General features: G+C 42.1%; 1 protein-coding gene across 4 annotated transcripts; it reads right to left on the reverse strand.

Annotated features, from left to right (window-relative positions):
• Window positions 1-20130, reverse strand: SEC22C (SEC22 homolog C, vesicle trafficking protein). 4 transcript variants are annotated; one of them, XM_087731469.1, is made up of 8 exons: window positions 20043-20130; window positions 14949-15046; window positions 14164-14373; window positions 11676-11839; window positions 9598-9780; window positions 4633-4751; window positions 3977-4042; window positions 1-2226 (listed from the first exon to the last, which is right to left on the reverse strand). In XM_087731469.1, the coding sequence occupies exons 3-8, from the start codon at window positions 14343-14345 to the stop codon at window positions 2026-2028; spliced, it is 915 nt and encodes a 304-aa protein (XP_087587595.1). In that variant the 5' UTR covers window positions 14346-14373; window positions 14949-15046; window positions 20043-20130; the 3' UTR covers window positions 1-2025. The 4 variants fall into 4 exon arrangements, with proteins under 4 accessions (XP_087587595.1, XP_087587605.1, XP_087587602.1 ...); XM_087731479.1 differs by having other exon boundaries at window positions 14993-15046; window positions 20043-20123; XM_087731476.1 differs by lacking the exon at window positions 20043-20130 and adding an exon at window positions 18591-18611.
• Between the last annotated feature and the right edge of the window lie 6082 nt (window positions 20131-26212).

The raw sequence follows: 26212 nt of genomic DNA on the forward strand, positions 1-26212 counted from the left end.
GTGTCCTTTTTTCAGATTTTTTTTTTTTTTTAAACTTATAATCCAAACTCGTGGCTTAGTTCCCTGCAATCTCTAAGAGTAATTCACCAAGTAAAACTGGGACTGAACAGCATGAAAACTTAAATCTTGCCAGTACTAAACCCCCCGCATCTGTGGGGTCATCTGGGTGTCTTAAGGACAATGGTTGAATTCTGCCTTCATTTCTCCACTTACACTCTGGCAAAAAAACAGGGTCACGACAGACAAACAATTTGAATCCACTCCCTTATAACAGAAGGGTATTCCCTTATGGCACACAGCTCTAGCTGTTTTCTTAACCGGCTGGCTAAAATATTCCTCCGTCATTCCCTACTAGACTATTCCTCACAGTTGAAAGGACTTCATTATTTTATTATTGTTACAGTAAATGGGCTAACATGGGATTGAAGAGAAATACCTGTATTTTATTACTGGAAAAAGCTCTGGCACCAAGTCTCTTGATGTCTGTTTAGGTTGTACTGGGCTGCCTACCAATGCCCTTGTTGCAGTCAGCTGCATCCCAAAAGTGCTTCCAAGGTACAGCACCTCAGGTTTCTGGTTTAGGAGTCCACTGATAACCGTGTTTGCATCGTGAGAGTTCAGGAAAATTCACTGAGATGCAAGAAAGTAATTTTGTTAAGCGGTTCCGCAAACTCAGGAAGACAACTGTGCATCACGTTAATCACTTTGCAACCACTAGAGGCAGAGACTACGTGAGAGGAAAATAAATCTTTGGTGACACACGTCTAGTGGAAGAAATGGGACGACCAGAAAACAAGTTTCCTAAGGAAAAGATAAGAAAATCTAGGACCACGCTTCCACAATAACACACCTACGGTTCTCTACATCTTCTCAGTTTGAGTCTCTACAACCCTTCAAGGACAGCTGCATCAAAATGCTATGCATTTTTTTAAACAGACAGCCTAAATTATTTATATATGTTCTAAAATGCCCATACGCACCTCAATACATTACATACAAGAATACCCAGTGCAGCAGAGGTTAAGAATTTCAGCTCTTAAGTACTATTCAAAAGTGCACACTCATAAATTCATCTTAGTGTAAGAACTCAACACCATTAACTAAAGGTGTTTTATATAATAAAGAGAACCTGCTCTTGCTTCCCATTACTGGAAATGGCTTTCTACTCACCAGCTACACATTTTTTTAAAAAAGGTGAAGGAGTCAGTGGCCTGTCATGAGTAGGCTTGGAAGATTTATTATCCGTACAGATCAAGCAAACGTGGAATTACCCTTATACTAAGAGTGACCTTAACCATGGAAATAAAGGCCACTTGAGCTGAAAGATCACGTATATTCACTTGGTTTATTTTATACTGCCCCAAGCATATTTGCAATTAACCAATGAGCACATACTTAGCTACGATGCGCTGCTTAGCCAGGAGATATTTATAGCCTTTATGGTTTTCAGAAGAGCCGCAGCCTTTTCCTGTCCTTCAAAACCTAGAAAAATTACCCTGAAGCTCATCCTACCAATTTTTCCCACTGATATCGAACTCATCTAATTATGGCAAACAACTCCTTTACTTACATTTACCAAGAATCTTAACACTTAACAAATTCTATAGACAAAAATGTTACCCACCACTTTGTCTTCATTGTACTATACAATTTTAATATTTTCGGAAGCATTGGCAGGGCAAGACATTGACCTGCCAAACCGTTACAAAGCCAGTAAGACAAATGGCAAAATGCTGTCTAGATGATATTAGTTGAGGAGTAAAAGCCTGTTTATGGTAAGGAGAACCTCCATCTGTTGGTGACACCTGACAAAATCTACCATGCACAATTACCACATGCCATGTTAAATACAGCCACATTCCTCACTGTAGGTTTGAGGCGATTACAGTATCCTACTTTATTTCAAGTTGCTTTGAAATATCCTCCTTGCAATAACCATTGTCACAAATCTTTAATCCAAGCTATTCTTGGCCAGTTTAATACAAAAAAAGTTGTAAAAATAGAGTAGCAAACCCAAAGGCTTTTTCATACTGCGCAGTCAGGTTGTTTCTCCATAAGTTGCCTTGTCAGTATCTGATAAGAAGAAAGAGATGCCACTCCTATGTGAAAGGCTATTTGCCAGAGGTTCCGTAATCCGTACAAGTAAATGTTGCATAAACAAACAGAGAAAAAGAGTACAAACGTCTTCACCTTCCTTGCCGAGCTGTAGAAGAGGTACAAGTAACACTACAAAAGGACCAGAGAGACAGTGTTAGCATTAAAAATACATATACATATGTGTACATTAAATGTACATATAGACAAGAGGCATAGCTGGGAATGGCTGGCGTATCCATACCACTGGGATGCACCTGCCATTGCAGCGATCATTAAGAATCTCAAAGCTTCCCTTCAATTCCTATGTTGAAAGGCCCTCCAAGAATAGCTGGAGTGGTGGCCTCAACCCAGACCCTCCTGGGTCAGCACAGATACCAAAACAAGTCTGTCAGCACCACTGGCGTCCCTCCCGCCCGCTTCAGCCTGGATTAAACGGAGACCGAAAGCTGAGCCAGCTTTCAAAAACCACCTATGATTTTTGCAAGACAAAGGCTCAGAAGCAGGAAAACAGCAAACCCAAATCTGCTTCTGCTGTATTTGTCCTTGGATAAGTAAAGGACTTCATTCTCTAGACTTGACTTGGTAGAAAGACCATCATTTCTGTTAACAGGCTTAGCTGGGGTTTTGGGCTCTTTTTCTTTTTAAATTCAAGAACAGGTGGAACCCATTTGCTAAGCATGTGTGAGGAGCAACAACCCTTACAGGAGAAAACTAAAAACCTCACAAAGTGCTGGCAGAAGAGGTACTTTTTTAACTCAGGCAGTAACAGATCATGCTTTCTCACTTAAGGTCACAGTTTCCAACTGTGCTGATGACACAAGTAGAGATCAGCACGCAGAAAGCAGTTCACATTTGAGCTCAATTTATGCACAAGCATTTTGTGAAGATGACTGCTGTAGATCAAAAGGATAAGAGAGAATTCTTCCTTATTTAGCTTCTCTAGCTTCAGGTACTAAATGGAAAAAAGCAGGACAGAGCCTTTCTTTATGAAGAATGACTTGCACCAAGTATTTAGATCCAAATTAATATCTCCATCTTAAAGCTCTGCAGTGAGCAGAGGTATAAGAAGGCTGAAAGACACCAAATTGTATCTATTATGATACAATAAATATCCTCTTGGCAAGTTTTAAATACCATGGATAAACAGAAGTCTCCAGATAGCGGTCCCCAACCCATTAGCCAAATGCCACAGTACTCAGCAATGAATACACTGTAGGAATCTGTCAACTAGCAACCCAGCTACAGCAGCTTCCAGATTTTGCAAACAACATATTGTCCTCAGGTTAAAGGTTGTGGACCAATGTTTTAGGCATTTAAGGAACCTTTCAAGAAGAACCCATGTGGAGCATATAATATTTCCCTCATTCAAACTCTTCTGCATAAGGACGTCAGAGAAAATAATGGGGCAGGGGGCGTGTGTGGAAATCTAAGGAAGTCAGGAACCACATTTGTCTCAAGAATTAAAAGTAATTTTTAATGTAAATTAGAACATTTTCAATAATGCTGCTATCCTGTATTTGCTTAGTCTTTCAAGGTGGTTATGCTACAAAACCCCATCACTAAGTCTGCCACTGTCAGAAAGACATCGTGTTTCCCTTTGGGAAACAAATCATCTTTGGGCTAGCACGTATTTACCACGCTCAGCCCCTTTCGGCACGTCAAAACATGGCAGCACTGAAAAAAATCTGCAACTGCAATTTGCCAAGGGTGAAATTGTGCCTTTAACTGTATTTGTGACCCTTCAATGGAATACCTCAGTGGAATCACCTAGATGGGATTCTAAAATCCAAACCATTCCTCTGCTTAACTGAAAATTATTTTGTCTTGTGCATTATAATATAAAAATAATCAGAAAGGGGTTTATTTACAGTTAACATACCTGAAAAACACAGGCTAGAAAAGGTAGAAAAAAAGCTATCACATTTCCAATTCCTTCATGGTCCTCCTGTTTGGATTAAAATAAGTGACAAACAACTACGTCAGCCACAGTTTTTAGCAAGCGCTGCTTGATATTTTAGAACACTATATTTCATCAAGTACCTCTCATCCTAGTTTATGTTGATTGACTGCAACAGTGTAAAACAGCAAGATCAATATCATTGAACATGATACCAAGAACTGAGGCTTATGTGACAGTTCCTGCTAAATAAAACTGTGCCACCATACAATCAGGGCACTTTTTTTTTCCCCTTTTTAAAAGTTGTTTACAGTTTCACATTTGTTTAAAAAAATTTACACAAAAGCATCTAGAACAAAATACAAGAATGGAAAAAAAAAAATCCAGCCAGCCTGGCAAGACTAAAATATTTTTCCAAATTTTAATCTCCCTGGAAAAGAATAAAATGCAATGTGCTTCGAAACACAATAAAACATATGAGGTCTAGCAGGTGAGCAATAAATTCCCTGGGCAAACAAAACACTTCTTGTGGAAAGATACATGCTCTACTAAGAAGCAGAACAGCCACCCTTAATCTGGTTACCCAAATAACTCTCTCCCTTTGACTTATTTACAGGTTTCAATTCAATCAGGGTTACCTGAAATGAATACTCTGCTAGGTGAACTCCTCGAATGAGATTCAAAGCTCCACACATGATGTTCAGAACAAGCGACAGAATCCCGAGGGGAGTCACACGCTCCATTCTGTAAGTAGGGACTTAAAAATACAAAAAAAAGACCCATTAGTGAAAGTTAGCACTATTCCTGTGAATCTTTTAACTTCAAATGACTCCAATCAACTGATTTGGGTTTTAAACATTTTCTAAACTTTTCATGCCTTTTCACGAAGCTGGTGAAGGGTCTGGAGCACAAGGCTGGTGAGGAGCGGCTGAGGGAGCTGGGGTTGTTTAGCCTGGAGAAGAGGAGGCTGAGGGGAGACCTTATCGCTCTAAAGGAGGCTGTAGCCAGGTGGGGGTCGGTCTCTTCTCCCAAGTAACAAGCGATGGGATGAGAGGGAACGGCCTCAAGCTGCGCCAGGGGAGGTTTACGTTGGATATTGGGAAAAACTTCTTCCCCGAAAGGGCAGTCAGGCACTGGCACAGGCTGCCCAGGGCAGTGGTTGAGTCCCCATCCCTGGAGGTATTTAAAAGACGGGTAGACGTGGTGCTTAGGGACATGATTTAGTGGTGGGCCTGGCAGTGCTGGGCTAATGGTTGGACTCAGTGATCTTAAGGATCTTTTCCAACCTTAATGATTCTATGATTCTATGCTTGCTCCACAGAAGACCAATTATGAATAGAAATACTTTTTTGTTGCACCACACTGTTCAGTTCTTCAGACATCCAGAAATCAGCAAGAGCTCTGCAGTATTTTTTAATAAGATTAAGCAACAGAATTTGTTCTTGAGCTATTTAGCATTAATGTCTTCTTTTATGGTGCACATAGATGTTTTTCAGCTGTTTATTTCAGTAGATTAGCATACTTAACACTCTTGACAGGTCAGTAGAAAAGCTAGAGGCTTTAAGCAACCAAAGGTCTGGGAAAGAGCTTAGATTTCTGACACCTGTAGAAGCAAGACAGCAATTCATCTCTTCCTCAACTGGTCATTATGTATTTCTTCCCACTGACAGTTTGAGGGTTCAGTCTGGTATACAGCAATTTAGTTTCACCTGTGTAAGCTTCCATACAGCATTTGGTGCCCTAATAAAGCAGTTGCCAGAACACAACTGTAGGAGCCAAGGACTTTGATGCTCTGCTGCTGGAGTAGTTGTTATAGGAGATGTCACGATGATACTGCCCAGTCACAGCAGGGAAACATCTGTCACAGAACTGCTGCTCTTAACTCTGGGCCACTCAGACTGGCAATACATGATCAAAACTGAAGCCTAGGAATTAAACTGGATGCTACAGTTTTTGGCCGTTGAGCCACATTTCACAGTGCATTACAATTCCCTTTCTCCCAACCTGCCCACGTTTCACAGGTAGTGAATTATCTGTCTCCCTCCTTTTTCACCTTCTCCACTACTACCCACACCCCCAAATACCATTTCTTCAGGATGATCTAATTGATACATACCTAATGAAGGTCAAAACGATTATTATGTGTATTTCACTTTGGAATCTGCCGCTTCTAATTCAGGGGTTTGGTTGTCCAAAAGCTCACCTGTTTTTTTTACCCTACCTACACTAGCTAGCCCAACAACATACACCACACCTAGATACTCACCTACATTTCATCCCTGCCCTTGGATCACCACAAGTAGAACACTGTCAGCATAACAATAAGAAGGGTGATTTGCAGTTCAGATACCAAATCGAGATCCTCTCCTGCACCAACACCCATAAGACACAGGAGAGAATGAATGAGCCCTCAAGAAGTCTCCCCAGCTCTCAGGATCTTCTGCCTCCTGTCCAGAGGTAGCCAGCTCCTGACTACTGTAGATAAACTAAACGACACAGCAGACATCATCTCTGGCTTCATTTCAGTGACAGATGAAACACCGTAACAGCTTAAATATTGCGGTACTGCATGGTTTAAGATAGGAAAACACTTATGTCTTCTCCTTCAGGAGAGATTTTGATTAGGTGGGAGTAAAAAAGTTAGGTGCCAAATTAATATAGGGCTATAAAGTACCTTTTATAAGTGTTTATGCAATTAATTTGTCTGGCATGCATTCATACATCCATAATTTCATCTCCAAAGCAGCTGCAAAAGGAACTGTATCAATTCCATTTGATATATGTCACATTATGTAGCATTACTGTGTATTATCGTCATACGCATGTTCATGTAAATAAATGGTGCGAGTAACCGTATCATTCAAAGGCAATTTTGCTTTTTTTGCTATGCAGTGAAATTTAAGGTCCAAACAGCGCACTGAACAGAAGCTGTACCAGCATGTTTGTTCATTCACTGAGCTCAGTATTCAGATTAATTTTTGATAAATTAAATAATGTATCTGTCTCTCACAAAAATTTCTGAATAAAGACTGCTGTTTCTTCTTCCTCAGTTTAAGGTTTACTTCCGAGGCACACAGTGTCTCTCAAACAAAGAAAAATTATCAGCACAAGTGTCATTCATTGCACAGGATCTTGCAAACTCTACATGTCAAGAGTTCCCAGTCCGCAGGGAAGAGCAATGCAAGTCTCAATATATTGTTCTGTGGCATGGAATATTATGTAAAAGTTACAGGTTTTTTTGTCCAGTCGGATAAAAAGAATTGCTATCACAGATGCAGGGGAGATTACAGTACCCAGTTGCTCAGTGTTCAGTTTCTGTGAAAACCAATCTTTAAATCGTTTGCTGTGGAGCTTTACTTCTACTCTATCATTCTGAGGTTTAATTCGCAAACTGAAATTGCACAGAACAAATGAGATGGGTACTGCTAAGGAAAAATTACTACACTTCCTTTTGTGAATTCAATCATATTTTTATAAATGGAATTTCATACTAGAATTGCTTGTTACATTAAATAAGGGAACAAGAGAGTACAAGCACTCTTAGTCCAAGACAGCACAATTTTGCACAAGCACAATTAAATGCTAATTGGGTTTCAAACTAATTTGACTCTTCAAGTAGAAAAGTTGTGCACTTCAGAGTACAAGAATCATGCAGAAGATGTTCTGGGGACTGTGGGTTATCTAGCACCCAGGAAAAGTGCATCTGCAGGTTTGAACATGTACAGAACCAATTCTGTGAAAACACCCTCACACAATGAAGAAATTGGAACTTCTGCCTATAAAGGATTTTCTGAGCAGAGGCCTCTGGCTATTTAACCGGAGACTGACGTGAATGCCTGTACCACGCTCCATTCCGTCTCTTCAAGGCATAGCACAACAAGGGTTTGACAATGAGTCACATACTCAAAGCTCCAGATAAAGACAGCACCAGGAGTGAAAAATGAAATCAGACTCAAACATTTTAAAATAAAATACAAGCACACAAAAGACAGAGACGAGAGACATCTTCAAAAAACAGCTTAAAAAGGACTCTGTGAAGGACTCCCTGTGTGCCTACAAAAGACTAAGAACATTCATCAAGCGGCGCACAATGCTGCCTAATTTAACAGCATGCTTACTAGACGAATAGCTCAAGTTGTTCTTCTATTTCATAGAGCCAGTTCTGATATGAAAACTCTCCCTCTTCACAGAAAGCTACTTACACTTCACACTTCTGCTGTATACACACCCCACTGTCGTCCGGAGCTTTATCAGCTGTGCCCATACTGAGACACAAGGTGAAGCTTTTGCAACAACAGCTGAGGTTGTGCAGATGTTGATCAAGGATACAATGCCAGTGTCTTTCTAGCAAGAATTGAGCTGGGTTTAGTTAACAAAGGAAGGAACAAACAGAAGAATAAAAAAAAAAAAAAAAAAGCTCGTGGTCCCATGTATACTAACAAGGACAGAACTGCCCTGACGTTTCAGACTCCTTTCATGCTAAAACGAAGAGCAAGGGGATGTGATCACACAGCTCCAAAGAAGACAGGAACCGTCTACAACCATGTAAGGAGACCGATGTTTCGATCAATCTATTGATTGATCTATCTTCACTATGGAATGTAGACACAGTTAAATTCTGCTCTCCTGCAACCATAACACTTCAACGTATGCTGAAGAAGTCTCCCGTAGAGCCATGTTATAAATAACATTAATATGGGAACAAACACTAACCGCACAGCTAAACTTAGAGCAGCAAAGTGGGATTCAGCTGGTAGGTAATGATGAGAGGAGAGAGACATAAGCCAGGAAAGCTGACTCCAGCTGAGGGAAGCAGATGATCATAAACACGATACTTAAAATAAAGGCAGAACAATCTGTAAGAGTATTTGGGTTAGACCAGAGAGAACAGCCAGAAATACAAAGCCAGATGGAAAGTAAAAGAAAGCAATTAAGAATATGTGGGAACTGAAAATGTATTTCTGATCTGTGGACACAGGCTAGCTTGCAAGTGTTTACTGGCACTGAAACTGTTCACACTCGTGCAAAGAATTTCTAAGCCCTGTCCCATCATGAAAATATTTAACCTTCAAGCACAGTTCTGAGGCGCACTCACAAATCCGACTGGCAAATGAAATGTTTTCAATTCTATTTCTTCTTCCTCCTGGCCACTGCCCCTCTATATTTTAACTCAAAATACCTGTCAAATTAGATTCCAGCTCATCCATCAGATACAAAAAGACTGAGCAACTGGGACTTAATTTTATTACTGTTTCATAAGCCAAGAACAACAAAAAGAAAAAAAAAAAAAAAAAAGAGGAAATACAAACTCATGGCACTCCAGCTGCATTTAAACCGCCATGCTAATAGGATTAAAAGCATTTCATTTTGTTGAGGAAGTAGGCAAGACTTTGACTATGCAACTGAAACACAAATAAGAAGATGCCAATTTTACAATAAATAAGTAGAGGTTAGTACTTCTAAAAGCAGGTAAAATGTCAGTATTTGTAAGAAAAAGGTCCCTTGTCAAGCCTCTATGTGCTTTTTATACAGATATACATATTCCCTTTCAGAATTTTAGTCAAATGCATTAAATTTTAAAGAATCAGGTAGTAGTAACTTACCAACCTCCACATGAACGCCTGCAGGCCCACCGTTAGTCATCCCATTCATCAGCTCGGTATCCTCTAGCTTCAGCTGAACCGGGGGCCGGAACTTCAGCTCCTCCTCCATCTTCTCCCAGTTGGCCTTCGTCTGAGAGCCACTCGTACAGTTAAAACGGCATTTCACTTTCTGAATAATGTTATCTGAAACAATATAAAAACATGCTTCAATTAGCTCTGCAAAAGTTAAGTGCTTTAGGTAATTATCAATCAAATCATGGCATTATTTTTTGATTGTTTTTCATTTCTTCCTTCATTTCTTTTCTTATTAGTTTCAGGTATAAGATTCCACTGATGGCTAGGGAACAAAAATACCTTTCCTAGGTGTTTTATATCACACCCACTCCCTTCTGCATACTTTAAATCTCAATATCCTGCCTGCCGGTGGACTGAAAACAAGCTTTCATATTCCAGGGTAGACGTAATGCATATCTTAAACTACCCACGAACTACCACGAGAAACAATTCCACATTGTGTTTTAACAATGTCAAGGATTAGGTTTTTTTCCAGCACAGATATAAATGAACTCAACCTACATTTGAGTCACGAAGCAGCTCTGACTGGCAGAGGCAATTCCACAGTGATTCCACCAACATCCAAGCCACAGATCTACATACAGATCACTCTGCTTCATCTCTCGCACTTTAAATTTAATACCACTTGCAAGCAAATCCCTTTCCACAAATGTGGCTGCTGGTTTGACAGGAGTTGCACTGAGACTAAGTAGAGAATTCATCCAAGTCCGAATTGCTCGCACCTCCAGAGCTGAAGGACCTCACTATGGATGCTGCTACGTCCTATTTAATTGTGCAAAGATTTTGGCAAATTTGAGCTATTTCAAATGCTTAGGGAAATAAAATGCAGAAACATTTATTTTGCTGAGATATCCTATAAGTAAAATCCATATCCTTAAGATATTGTTACGCTAGAACACTTGCATAGGTTGACCACAGCTACTGTTGGATATGATGCAGATGTAATAGCTTAAGTATCAGTTTTGAGACCACACAGGAGGACTTCATGTTGTGCTAGAACACGCAGTGCCATAACCATTCCTTAGTGAAAAATCCTGTATTTTACCTTAACTCAGCCTGCTGCAATTATCTGTAACTACCAGGCAAAAGGCTAAGATCTTATGCATCAAGTGCATCTTAGATCCAAACACAGGAAAGAAGGAGAGAAAAAAAAACAATAATCACACAGCAACATTAGGTAGACTCAGTAACAAAATACAGTATAATAGTAAAAATGAAAAAAAAAATTGCATTTTTTTATTTAACAAGAGCCTTATGAAATTAAAAGAGGCTAGAAATTCCCAAATTCCTAGTGAAGTTAAAAAACAGGAGTAATTTGGATCTCAGTATAAAATTACATCATGCCTGGAATGTGCCCTGCAGGGAATCCAATCAAAATACAAGATGGCTGTATAATTTGCTTTCCTTGTGGATTCCTCAATCTTTTAAGCATGAGCTTAATACTATTATCGAAATCTGGATAGAAGCGTGCTAACCCACTGCAATATCTTATCCTTTCCCAGAAGAGAGTTTCTCACTGCAAAGCAATTGTGTTTTTCAAAGCCGTGAGGTTCAGTAGAGCAGCTTCTGCTTGGCAAGAAAACCATTTACATCAGGTTAAAAAAGAAACACTAGGTATTATGTGAACCTAAGTCATGCCAGAAGTAAAGCGGTCCATAATAATCTATTCTGTCTCCCTTTTTTCCTGTACCCATCTGTCTCCACCTGTCAGAGTTCTTTAATTAAGTTAGGAAGTGTTTGAGATGTGGATTTCTTTATCTTCTGTGCTTGTTTATTAATCACCACAGCATTTTTTTCATCTGTTATAGGGGCTTTCAGGGACTGCAAAACCAACAATTTAATAGTTTAATGCAGTTACAAGATCTCTCTTTCCTCCTACACATGCATGCAAAGGCACACACATAGATACATTTTTATGATTAGGCTTTGGCCAGGAGACATTATTTAACATCATAAAAGTAGCAGACAAAGAATTCTTACTATTAGAGAACAAAGTTACAAACCAAATTCAAGAAAAGCATATGGTCTGGAAGCTAAACCGATGCTTGTTGTATCGTAGGAAGCAGCAAATTCCCACTGAAGCTCTTCCAGGAAGCAAAACGCCATGATGGTTGAGTAATTGCTGGAACAGATTGCCATGCAGGCAATATCCCCAGAAGAAAGGAAACTGAAATAGAAAAAAAAAAAATAATAACATCAACATAAAAAGGTAGAAGAGTCATGCTGAACATGAGAAGTAAACTGTGCTTTCTGTCAAAACAAAATGTACAGGCTGCACTGAAAGAGCAGACTGTGAAAGATAGACTGTTGGCACTGCTGTAATAGTCCTGCAGCCCCTGTAGATCTAACACTTATTCTTAACTCATTCAGTATGCCTTAGCATACTAAAGATCACAATACGGATTTTATTAAATTGCTATATCAGTAAAAACTGAGGACATTATTTTCTCAGGCTGGCTTTAAATCATGTTAATAAGAAAAGAGATGGCCAGAAAATATAACGGGGAAGAAGATCTTGAAAGAAAATACAGTGGCTTTCCATAAACAAAAGTAAACACAAGCAAGCTTGTCCACAGGAAGCAAGCAGATGTATTCCTTGCTCCCCTGGAGGTATTTAAAAGAAGGGTAGACGTGGTGCTTGAGGACATGGTTTAGTGGTGGACTTGGCAGTGCTGGGTTAACGGTTGGACTCAATGATCTTAAGGGTCTTTTCCAACCTTAATGATTCTGTGATTCTATGACTTCACATTAACAGCAAAAGAGGTTTGTTAACTTGCACAAACCAAGATATTCAAACACTGTTACTGCTAAGTCATGTGTAACAAATAAACATGAATTTGTAATAGAAACAGCACCATAAAAATTCTGCTCCAAAAGGGGTCCCTCTAACACTGAAGCCATATTTATGTAGAAATTTCCACTTACAGATAGCCCAAAAACCTTCTAGGAAACTTAGTGGGGGCTTCATCTGACCAAAATGTAGGCATGTACTTAAGGATGAAATAAATCACTCGTCTAGGCTTCATTAAATAAGATGGGAGTCAGGACACCTCGTTCAGATGTCAGCACTCATAGTGTAGACAGCTAAACTTCCACAAGCCCCACCATAACTACGGTTTCGTAATTATCTCTGAAAGAAGACTGAGGAATCTTCCCTTATAGGTTAGCCATTTGTTAGCAATATTTCAGTATAAAATCAAAGCTTTGAAGCACAACAATTTCTCTCTGTATTTTCTCTCTTTTCTACTATTTATATATTTCATCCCTCTCATACAGAAATCCTTGTGGTTTCTACTTTATCACATTTTTATTTATTCATTGTACTATGTACTTGGGATTTATGGTTTTGATTAGCTCCGTTACAGCCTAGTTACACTGGGTACGTTCCCTAAATTCCTTTTCTCCCCAGCTCACAGCTGAGGATCAACGCCATGCCTGCATAAAACTACCTTTTCCCAGTTGTCAATAATTTATAGCCTTTTTGCCACGTATCGGTTTGCACTCATCCCAGAGCCAGATGCATAGCTACTTCCGTAGAGACTACAGAAGATTAAAAGCAGAACGTGTTAGCATTAAAAGGCACAAGTTCGTTGTCAGGGAAAAGGAATTAAAATGCTTATCTTTGCTTTTCCAATTGATTCAGTGTAAGTTCATGTATCTTCTTTCTCCAATCACTACCCCAAAAATGGATACTCAGTTTTAGCTCAGGGCCACTTTGAAGTTTTCTTGCATTTGTTAACCAGAAATGCGATCACAAGCTAAAACTCATTTTTAGAGCTACACTAAAATCAATAGTAAATGAAAATTCTCATCTCTGAGTGAAACCTTAATTTCTTAAAATAAAAACTAGCAGATCCTTCTCCAATAAATAAAAGCAAAGATATATAATTTCTCCATACTGGCTACTGTCAGTATGCTTCAGGCCTCCTCAAAACACACCCGTCGGTCAGAGCTTCTCGAGACTTGAACCCTGCTGGTATGCAGAAAATGGAGTGGGCAGCTCGTAGGAGGGAGTCAGGGCACTTCTGTGCAAGCCAGAATCAGACCTGCAGGAGCTTGAGAGAAGGCATCAGCAAGACCTGACAGTCACTGACGGAAAGGGTTTGGGGTTTAGACTAAACTAAGTAATTCCTAGGAACTAGGATGACGTCTTAGAAGGTATTTGTAGAAGTCCAAGATACTCCAATTGCTAATAGTAACAAGTACTGCCCATCGAGCAGAAAGCATTTGCTACACAAAATGACAACTAAAATAAGCAATTCTTAGCATATGCTTACTAAACTGAGTAGGAGCTGTGTGGCTGTGGTGCTGAGAAATAAGGTTTCAAAATACTGCTTGGAGGTTACAATCTTGACATGCGTGGTGGGATTTCAGATTGGAGTTAGGCACTATAGAATACACCTAATCCTTAAAGTTCAACTAATCCCCAGGAGAACCATTTCAAAAATTAAAGTCAAAAAACTAAACAAACAAATAAAAGCAAGGACTTACTGTATGCTAAAGTCACGTCCTTTTGCCGTGCCTCGACTTGGATACTGTGCCAGAATTGAGGATAACGCCTTTAATCTCTTTCTGCATTCCAGAAAGTCCCGGTTGAAATGAAAATCTGTGGAGGCTGAGAGGGGAAGTCCATCCCTCACCCGAACCACACAGGCAAAGAAGATCATGGACATTCTCCACTGGAGTACTCATGAGGACAACCTGAAAATGAAATACTCAATTAGGTTAATGGCACGTTAATGGATGTGGTATTAGCTACTTACAATCCAATATGTTAGCCAGAAATATGTCAAGGTAAAAGTTTATTCACCACGGCTACTGAACAGTACCTCCTGTAACACCGCTGCCACTGGAAGGCAATCAAACTGTTCTCAAGGGTCACTGTACCCATTTTTCACCTCTCTCAGACAAAAAGGTGAGGCAGGGGATTTGACAGGGTAATTATCTACTTGAAAAATACCACTATTTTCCCTCCTTCTGCTTTACTTCACACATCAGAAATGCTGAATAAAGTTCTTAAAGGTATTTATGGAAACTGGCTAACCCCCACTGCCACGCTGCATCTTCACTAGTGTTGCAAATAGTTGCATTAGCGTTGCAGTTGCCTGATTTTCTAGCATAATACATAAATACAAAAATAAATTTTAGGCTACAGCCTGTCAGGCTCTTTTTACAGAATGAACTAGGACTAAATATAGAATAAAAGTTGCTTTCTCTTGACTTCTTTCTCTTTAACAGGTCACAATCTCCCATGCAAAGTTATTATTGGGATTTACCTGGTACATTTAGAACACACAAGAGATCTGTCCTTCAGACATACCATGAGTATTCAGTGCAAGATGTTAGAAGACTAATGCAGCAGCTCACATAATCTCTGAAAGATAACCATAACGAACATTTTAGAAAACTAACTAATGACCTATACATATATACATATTTACAATGTAAAATCTCCCATGCAGTGGGTAAACATAACCTAGAAAGCATTTTGCCTAAAGGAAAACAAACAACTTATTTTTTTATCCAATATATCAATTCCTAGATGCATTCAAAGACACTTTGAAATGATATGCAAAATATTTCTGATGCCTCCATCACTGTTTTTAAGTTATCCTAACTTTCTGTAAAAGAGCAGCTCTAAATCAGCAGACTTTAAGTGATTACGACAAACAAGTCAAGAAGAAGAAAAAAAAGAAAAAAAGGCATTTACTCTGCTTCAGGCAAACTGCATAAATGAAGTATTAGGGGGGAAAAAAAAGGAAAAAAATTCACACTGTGAACTCAAACTTTTGATAGAGGGAATGACTACTTTAAACAGCCCTGTATCAAACAATTCATTAAGATGTTCAAAGTTTCTTTGAAACATGTGTCTCATCATCAAGTGTTTTTCTTGTCTAAGAAGGTAAGAGAACAAAGCCTCTTCTAGTTCAGGCATTCATAAACTCTCTTGCCTGTAGAGCTGCTCTAACATCTAATAAGGGTTGAGTTCTTACCACAAGCAGCACTAAAAGAGTCTCGTTTCTGCTCCACAGGAATCATTTCCGCATAACTTGCGGGAACTGTCCCTTTGTCAAAGGTGGCTACAATTTGCCAGCATGTTAAAGCAACTAACAACTGTCAGAGGAATTGACAGAAAGCATAATTGCACATAACTTGTTTCCTTAGAAAAGGGAATTAACGCTACAGAAGATTACATGTCACTTGAAAAGTGTTATTTTGAACTTTTAAAATGGAGATTAAAGAAGAATTAGATGTTAATTCTTTTTTCACTGTCCCTCTCTCAGTTCTTCTCCAGTTGTCATTTGAGTTGTAAAAATCAAACTAAGCTCACTAACTTCATTTCAGCACGCATCAAACAGAATTTCAACAATAATCAAGGTTACTACTTGAAACATCACATCAGTCTTCAATGTGTTGTGCTAGTAGCCATGAAAGAACAGTGCAGAAAGCTGCTTAAACTTTAATATAAAAGTGAAATGGAAACAAAAAAGAAGATTGCCAACTCAGAAATGTTAACTTTAACACAGTCAACTTTTAAGTACAGTTGCTCAGAACAGCACAGTTTTACGGTCAATGGCTGGTAATGCTGATGAAGTATAACTCCAAAATACCCTACTTGACAAACACCGCAGAGGCGATACATTGAACACTCTCATTTACCTTTCAGAAACAGCCAGAAGATGACCAGGAAAATAGAAAGGCACCAAACTAAGACACCAAAGACATTTTAGAAAATGTATCTAGCCTATGAAATTATTCAACTCATTATGCCACTAACAGCACAAGTTTAAGATTAAAAAATAATTATATATATATTAATCACTAAGGATAACATCACCTATAGTTAACCAACTGCACATATAAAGGTATACGACTTTCATACAAACTTTCATGCTTCAGGGCATAAGGCTTTCACTAAATATCAGCTGCCCATCCGAAGGATTCTCTGTTCCCCTGTGAAAGATCTGGTATCAGTCACCATCAGGCAGACTTCCAAATTAAATGCCAGACTTCACTGGAGAAATGAGTCAATGCCCCTTCCTCGGAGAATACACCTGCTGTAACGTACTACCAGGCTATCGCTGCTGTATTCATCCAGAAGGCTTGACTTATTTTTTTTAAAAATCTACCTGCCTGTGAATTTTTAGTTTTGCTGCCTAAGGAAATAAGGCTTACACAACCATGCTGTAAGTGCAAGTGGGATAGATATCTTACGTGCCTTTTGGTTTTGTGAAAATAGGCAAATGCATATAAAAGAAAGGTACATCCCCGACAGAGAGACAGGCTGATGCAGTGACTCTAATCTTAACAGAGAGCAGGTGAGCACAACCTCAGGGCAAAACAACTGGAAGTGTGTTCACTGGTTCTGCTTCTTACAGAGCTCCCATTTACACAGCCTAAAGGAAGGTCTGCGTAGGTAACACCCTACTCCCCAGAAGAGCAAAAAGGTGTGAGCTTTGAGAACAGTACCTGTAAAGACTTCTGAGGAGTTAAAAAAAAATATACACTTTTTTTTTGTAATTCAGGGGTTTATCTGAAATGTAACACAGGCTTAGCTAAAAGAGGCAAGAGCCAACATCACCTCGCAGAAGAGGGCAAAGCCTAAAAATAAATTCATGCAACTGGTTCACCCGTCTTGTCCGTAACTCCTGTCACCAACCACCTATCACTCAAACTCATCTAGCCCTCTCCTTTCCTTTTCCACATTCCCCCAGCCCACCTACTCTGGCACTGCACCTGAATGAGGCTTTGGCTTTTCTTTTTCTTTTTTCACAAGCCTCTTGCACGTTGGAAGGTGTTCTGTGCCCATGGCAAATAACAGTTGCTATGTCACCTCCCTCAAAAGTTTAATTATTTCCAAGCCAATTTTGCCACATCACCTGGACTGATCAAGGTGTGCACATAGCCAAGCGAATCTATGATCTTACTATTTCAGATGGATCTACCCTTTTCTCCTCCAGTCTCTTTCTATTTGCATATGATTAGCAGCCCAGAGTATCTACAACTGACTTTACGTGGCAGGCCTTTGAACTCAGGTCCCGAACTTTGGCAACGTACTTGTGTCTTTTGACTAAGCAGATATCCAATCTTGCAGTATTCAGAATTAATAACATCACGTCAGCCCGGCTATTTTACTGGCACAAGGCAGGCAAAACCTTGAGAAACGTTTTAAGCGATTGTCTCAGAAGAACAAGTTATAATTTATGACTGAAGTAAACAAAGCTTGTTTTTCATTATTTGAAGCACCTGTACATCTAACAACACTTTAGAAGAAAACTGTTTCATGTAAGACTCACATAAACAGCACGTATTTACCAGTCTTATAATAAACAAGACTTTTCAGGGTATTCCCACAGTAGGCATCTAAGAAGTTATCTGAAGCGCAGTTCCTCCATCCCTCCCTTCCTAAGTAGCGGCCAAGTCTCTCCAGTGACCACACAGGGATTATTAAGGCAGCCTTAATCAGACCTCTTACACTTTACTACACCGTTATGCAAGCTCCTTCAAATAAGCAGCTTAGACCCAATTCACAAGCGCCACACTGCTCCAAATGCTAGACAAACTCCTACCTTATTGTCTGCGCTTAGAAAACAATCTACTCAAAAGGCTATGAAAGCAAATGCAAACTAGTACATAGTTCACAGAGGGAATTATTTTAAAAACACTGTTCTTCAAGGAATTATTTTCTCTAACCATCAAAAGCAGAAGTTTCCTTCTAAGAATGGCATAATACTAACAAGGAATGTCTTGTTACCAGGATCTCTCTCAAGCATTCGTCCTCTCTCCCTGTTCAGTCACATTTCCCTTCTTTCTAGAGGGGGCACATGGGACAGTTTCAAACTCAACAACATCCAACTATTTTGTCAAGTTCTGATCTTCCTACTGCAGGGAGAGCAGGAAGCTTTAGAGAATGTTACCATAGTCCAGGAGGCTCCTGAAGCAGTCTGTGAAGTTTTTTGGACATGTGATAGCTTGATACATGATCGTTAACCTATTGCATCTTTCCTCAGGCAAGTGAGCTTCAGAGGGAGTCACAGACAGACACAGGTGGGGTGCCAGAATACCAAAAGAGATTCGGGTTGACTCAATCAAACACAGCTGCAGCTCAAGTTCTGGTTTCTGCCTCAACCAACAATAACAGAACAGGAATTGACACATGGTTTACGAGGGAGAGTAACTACTTCTCTGGAGGATCACAAGGTGGATTTTATCGTCTTCTCACATAAATAAAAAAGCAAATCCGAAATGCTGTTAAATTTCTCATCTTCTAAGATTGCAGTAACGGTATCCATCTACTTCTTCCCACCTGCTCTTCCTCAATGCTCACAGCAGTGCTGACCAAGCTACTGATATCATAGACCTACAGCGCAACAAGAGCCACTCTCCAGATTTAGCAGTGAATGAAAACAATTTGAAAGCATGATGCCATCTCAACTTTTTAAACAGGATTTGTGGATATCAAGAGCCTATAGGCTCCTATAAACCCTACAGGCTTTATTCCCATCCCCAAAGGGAAGCATGCAGAAAACGCTTACCGTCATAAATCTCCTGTCTACACATACTCCTATGAATTACCAGAAATAACGCATGTTACACAAAACTCAAACCCCAACATTCAGCTCCCCCATCAACCGCACTGCCTCAATGGACAGTCCTCCTAACCCTTGCCCAAACCACACCCTAACAACTCTGCAGGGCTCTGAAGCTCTCTCCCTCAGAAACACCAGCCACCTTATCTGCTCCCAAATACACACCTGCCCCCATCAACGTGTACCCTGAAGCCTCCTAAGACCCCACCAGCTCATCCCCATACCTTCACCAGCCCACATAACTATCAACCCTTCCCATACCCATCCTGTCCCATTCACTGTATTACACCTGCCTAACCTCTATTTGCCTCTCTTCTCCCCGAAACTAAGTGTCCCACAACCCCAAAAGCACCCCTTCCCCACAGTCTTCAATAAACCAAGATACCTCGAAAGCCACCCCCCTCATCAGAGCACTCTTTTGTACTGACAAGTCTCCCCATACACCCCTCCAGCCCCCCGACACCCCCAACAGAATCCCCACCCCAACACACACACACACCACCCCTGCTCACCCCCACGACCCCAACTCGTCTCATCGCCTCCCCACACCCCCCTCAAGCACCCCAAACCTCACCTCCCTGCCAGAGGACCCCACGCCCTCACGTTACCCGGGCTCACCCCTCCCAGGGCCCGTCCCTCCCGCCACGCTCCTCAAGCGCCACACACCCCCCCCGGAGCGGCCCCGCCCCGCCACCCCCCGCCCCCGGGGACCCAGAAGGGGACGGAGGAGGAGGAAGAGGAAGAGGAGGAGAGACCCCCCGGGACCCCTCCGCCGCTCACCTTCCCCCGCCCCTCGCCGCGGCCCCGGGCCTCTCCCACCGCACGGCGACAGCGACGGCGGCGGCACCACAACACGCCCCACCCCCTTCCGCCCACGGAGGCGGCGGGTAGAGTGTCCGCGGCGCGGGGCACGCCGGGACGGAGGAGGCCCGGGATGGAGGGGTCGAAGGCCGTACGGGAGCCCCGGTCCCGTTGCACAGCGCCGGGCGAGGGGCACGGCACGGGGGTGGCGGGGATCCGGGGGACGCCGCGGTCAGGCCCCCGCGGCAGCGGTGGGCCGGGCTCGGGCCTTGGCTCCTGGTGGTGGTTAGAGCCAGGCCGCGGGGCTGTGGCGATTTCCCCGGGGCTCCCGCAGCGCCGGGCCGGGGTCGCGGCCCTCGGCCCCTCCGCAGCCCCCACAGGCCGCCCGCGGCATGGCCAGGGCCGGGCATGGGCCTGAAGGGGAGGAGTGGCTGGAGAGCTGCCCGGCGGAAAAGGACCTGGGGGTGCTGTCGACAGCCGCCTGAACATGAGCCAGCAGTGTGCCCAGGTGGCCAAGAGGGCCAATGGCATCCTGGCCTGTATCAGGAATAGTGTGGCCAGCAGGACCAGGGCAGGGATCGTCCCCCTGTGCTGGGCACTGGTGAGGCCGCACCTCGAGTGCTGTGTTCAGTTTTGGGCCCCTCGCTACAAGAAGGACATCGAGGTGCTGGAGCGTGGCCAGAGAAGGGCAATGGAGCTGGTGAAGGGTCTGGAGCACAAGGCTGGTGAGGAGCGGCTGGGGGTGTTTACCCTGGAGAAGAGGAGGCTGAGGGGAGCCCTCATTGCTTTCTGCAACTGCCTGAAAGGAGGCTGGAGCCAGGGGGGTCGGTCTCTTCTCCCAAGTGCCAAGCGATAGGACAAGAAACGGCCTCAAGCTGCGCCAGGGAAGGTTTAGGTTGGACATTAGGAAAAACTTCTTCACTGAAGGGGCTGTGAGGCACTGGCACAGGCTGCCCAGGGCAGTGGTTGAGTCCCCATCCCTGGAGGTATTTAAAAGCCGGGGAGATGTGGTGCTTAGGGACATGGTTTAGTGGTGGGCTTGGCAGTGCTGGGTTAACCGTTGGACTCGATGATCTGAAAGGTCTTTTCCAACCTCAATGGTTCCATGATTCTATGAAGAAGAGCCCCAGCCACGTTGGCAGTGGCACAGCAGCAAGGTCAGGGCCTGGGCTGTGGGTGCCATCGTCTTGACGGGAGCACTCGTCCAGCCGAGGCTGTGGGAGCCACAGCAGAGCCCATGCAGCAGCCAAGGGAGAAGGGGAAGCGGTGAGATTTTCACAGCGACACAGTGCACGTAGGCTTGGACACCAAGCCGAACATGAAGCAGTCTTACCAGGCTCTTCTGGAAGCTGTTGACTGAAATAAAACTGAGCTCTCTCACTCAGCTCTTGTGCTGGTGCTTCAAGAGGAACTTTGTACTGCTGTGCATCCTAGGTGACAGATGGGAGTTTTCTTTTTAATTAAGAGCTGCTGCAGAAGATAAACTGGGATTCAATGTGGATTACCTTCTTCCTTCCTTCTGGTGGTGCCAGGCGTAGAAAAGAGTCAGGAAGCTTTGCATCTGGAATGGTACCTGTGCTTCACTGCGGGTGTTGTGGCAGTGACACACCGCAAGCTGTCTTCTCACAGGACGTTCACGTGAAAAAAAAAGAGTAAAAAAAAAAAAAAATCAGTTACTGAACATGGGAGCTCTGAATTCACAAATCTTGACGTGGGGACATTATCTGAGTGTAATCAAGTTGTTGCTATTTCTAAGCAATAGCATCACTTAGCACCATGTGCAGTGAATAACCACTGACACTCTGCTGCTGTTCTAACAGCTTCCACTCCTCATCAGAACACCTTAGCACGCTGGTGCAGGTCTAGCTTGTTTCACAGTCTGATTTCATCCCTGCTGAGGGTTGCTGCTTTGGATTCTTCCTGTCAGTGAAATGAAATATCCTGCTTTAGGGGAAAAAGATGTATTTGGGATTTTGGGGAAGAGCAATAGATCAGCTTAACTCCAAACACTTCTTTCTTTTCATCCATGCAGGGTGGTGTTTGCCCACTTCCCATAGTGTGGTGGATTGTGATCTCATTCACTCTAAAGGGAACATCTCTGTTTACCAGCACCACCAAAAGAACTAGATGTGTTATCTGGTAGGCTTTTTCCTCCAGTTTTTAGACCTTTGTTAGGAAGCTGGTGACCCTCCCATGTGCAAGTCCACAACACAGCAGGTAGCACCGACTACTCGGCAGTTGCTGCATCCGTACTCGCGGGCATGTTAGAGGGAAGCCGCATTCTTCTCCCTGTGAGTGGCAAAACCCTATGTGCCATCGCTGTTATGCTCTGTTAACAGCAGCTGCACTTTATTAGTAGGCAGAGGCAAGGCAGTTCGGGATCTTAGGGTGTCACAATCTGCTTGCTTCACGTATTCTTTGGGGGAGCTGGCTAAAGTCTAGCTGCGTGGGGATTTGTTAGCCCAAGCCAACCATCCTTTGAAAGCAGTAGAGACTCCAGCCTTTGCTTCCCTCTTTTACTCTTCCAGCTCTTCAAGATACTCGTGTGTCCAGAAGACTGAGCAGAGATATCACTTAAGCTATGACTGAATTGCTGCTGGCCCAGGAGGGATAAGCGGACAGAAGTTGTGTCAGAGGGTTAGCACTGCACAGCAGAGATTATGTTTGATAATGCTTCTCGTGACTTAGCGACAAAAATCTTCCTGCTGCCCATTTCTCCTAATGCAGTACAAAATGAAAGGTTCCTGTCCTTTACAGAGACTCGAGGGTTGATCTGCAAATTCACTGTATGTTCAGAAGTGAGCTCCTTGTGTTATCGCAGCTTAGCCGCATCCCAGTGAATGACAGCCAGCGCTTTGCAGGGCTCCATCTTACTGACTGCACGGAGTGGTAGCACAAGAATGGCTCAGGAGATTGGGAGATACGGGTTCCTCCAGGCAATGCTTTGCAACTTCTCGTAGGCAGAACCACTGGTGTTCTTTCCCGGTTCCTGCTGTCAGCGAAAATGACGAGCCCAAGAAGTAGAAATGCTGAAGTGCTGCCGCTCTGTCGGTAAGGCTGCAGTGACCACCAAATGCTCCTTAACTTTCCAGTTGCTCCACCAGTCTGCTTCCAGTCACCCAACATTGTTCCTCTTTGCAGTAGGCAGCGGATCTGGGACAAGAAATTTGAAGGCTGAGTCCAAACGATTATAAGGAAAAAATGTTTCGATCTACATCAGCAGCGATTTACCCACTGGTGCTGAGGAGGAAAGAAACAAAAAGCTGATTTTTCCTTTGATGCAGCTCCAACTGTAAGAAATGAGAACAGTGAAGCACAGAGCAACAATACTGAATTTCCAAAGAAAACAGTGTTATGTGCAGACAGGCTTGAACTAGATAAGCTGAGATGATCTGTGTCCTGTATGAGAAGCTTTGCCAGGGAATTTGAAGCCAATCTTTGCTTCCATTTTGAAGCAGCACATCTTCATGTCAAAGACAAAACTATAGAGTAAAGCATAGACTGAGTATTTGAGGCAAAAGAAAAAAAAAATAATCATCCACGGCTGAATATTAGAGTGTTTGAAGAATCTTTCTGTGTTAACCACTACATTGTTACAACCTCAGTTGTTGACGAGCTGTTTTACCTACCAGCTGAGAGGAGATGATAGCAACGGTGAGCAAAACCAAACCAGACAGAACTACTTACCACTACTCAGGCTATTCAATTTTTTCCACTGCACACATGAAGTAACTTAAAGATATTTGAAAAAAAAAAAAGCCAAAACCAAAAACAAAACAACCAAACCCAGGGCACAGTCTGAAATTAGAGCAGCTCCTAGTTTGCCTTGTAGCCAGGACAGTTTACCAATACTGAATGCGAGGTGTTGGAAGGTGGTCACATTGATAAGAGGTGACAAAGCAGGTGAACTGAATATATTTTAAGGTTTCCTTCCTCAAGGTGATAGGGAGTGGGGTTAGCATACATTAGACATGGCACATTCAGGGTCAGGCAGCCCAGCCAAGTGGATTATACAAAATCATGCAGTAGTCCCTAAATCCCCAGGAAGCTGTGCCAGCCAACATGAGCAGCGTCTTGCTGTGAAAATAACTTGCTGTTATTTCACTGAATGAGTTTTTGCACTTTCATCTCTTGCGTTAAATGCAAATTCACTTCTTATTGCTGTGGCGTGGTGGTTAGAAAGAGGCAGGGTACTCATCCACTCATTTCCCCATGGCTTTCAGAAAAGCATGTTTTTTTGACTGACCTTCTGTTTGAGTTGTCATGCCAGCCACGAAACAAAGGACTGTTTTATTAGATTGCTTGCCTTCGGGATTTTCTTATGATTTAATGATCCTAGCCATGACTGGGAAAGAACAGAGCATGGCAAATACTGAAACTTTCACTAAGAGGTTTAAATTAAAATAGAAGAAAACACACTGAGATGCAAAACCCTTAACAGCTTTCTGGATGAATACAAGTTGGCATTTGACGGTGATGTTAAAAACAAAATAGACATGAATAGCTTGTTAAAGCTTGAATGTCTTCACCAATACTTCCTGAGCGAGCAAGAGGGCTGGACACAAATCCTGGTTTTAGGAGGCCACAATGCTGGTTCCAAGGTAAACAACCGTGAATTATCCAACTGATAGCCCACAGCTCAGCTTACAAAGAAAAGTGTAGCTTAACCTGAAAGAGAAGGCTATTACAGTCTTTATGCCTTTCACAACCACTTATTTATGGTATGTGGATACATCTTGTGTGTGTATGAGCAGTGGAGCTAAACCACTGGTGTGTATCTTAGATATGCAAATAGTGAATCCAAACCATTTGCAAAATGGGAAAGTATGTGTAAGATTAAAACCTTCTCAGCATGCTCAATTTTACACCTGTCCAGTAATTACAGCCTGAGTGAAAATATATTTGAGGAGATTAGTCATTTTCTGCATGGAGATTCGATGTCTTGCCCAAGATAGTGGATCACGATGCTCCTCTGATAATGGCTGGCAAGGCAAGGCCGCTCGAGACCCTGGTCTGTAGCCAGTGTTTCTTCTGTAGCTGCCACCTTTCTCTCCCACCCTGTCAGCAGGGTGACAGGCTGTCCTGAGAGACATCATTAAACGTTTTGCTTTACGAACACATCAGCGTAAGACACTGGCTGAGCACGACAGTCAGACAAGCATAAACACGTAGTAAAGCCAGTTGCTGAATCGCATGGTAATGCTCATTTCATTACTTCCCAAAACATCCAGGATGGAGGAGCATAAGAAGCAAAGTCTTAAATTTTCATTTCCTGGGAATCTGGAAAGCAGATCTGTTAACTTCTAGAATAGCTTATTTATTATTGTAGCAGGAGGTAAAACCTTCTATTTGCTCTACATTATTGTCGAGGAACATGTCATAATTTGTTATCGAAATCCACAATTTTGTGAGCATTCGATGAACACGTGAAAGGTTTATTTGTCTGACTACTCTCACTCAACTGAATGCGTCCCATCACATACATTTAAGAAATGTAATGTTGGTTTGTGTAAACATTCTCAGGATACAGGGTTTGTTGTAAACATAATATGAGAAGAGTCAATGAAATGATTATTCAGCTTTGTCATATTGCTGTTAATGGTTTAGTGTTAATAAATAACTGATGATACAATAAGGGAAAAGGAACAGGGATGCTGATTCAGACCGAATGTGCAAGTAGTCCACTGCCCTGCGTCCAAAAGTGTCCGTGAGCAGATGTCGAAGAAAGAATAAGTGATTCTTCCCTCACCAGCTACAGTTTCCAACTACTTTCATCTCAGAGAATTTCCTGAACCTGATGTGGTTGGTCTACTTGGTAATCCTCAAAAGGCAAGGAGTTCTACAGTTCAGCTCTTCATAGCATGAAGAACGACCTCTGCTTCCTCTGTATTTATATTGAAATATGTAAACACATACTGACCGTCTTGCATATGTTTGGTGAGGTTTTTTTTTAATTATGGACTTACCCTGAGTTCTCATGTGTCTTTCCGATGTTATCATGACTTACATACAGATTATTTCCATTACTCCTACATAGCCTACAACAACTGCTTCTCAATTTAACAAATCATTTTTATCCCCTCAAGCATAATAATTGCCAGATAAATTCATTCTGTAGATCCAGCCCCATTTCATCTTTACATTGCTTG

The sequence above is a fragment of the Nipponia nippon genome, unplaced genomic scaffold (assembly GCF_047370975.1).
Source record: "Nipponia nippon isolate SJK-2023a ecotype South Korea unplaced genomic scaffold, ASM4737097v1 scaffold_1, whole genome shotgun sequence".
Taxonomy (NCBI): Eukaryota; Metazoa; Chordata; class Aves; order Pelecaniformes; family Threskiornithidae; genus Nipponia; species Nipponia nippon.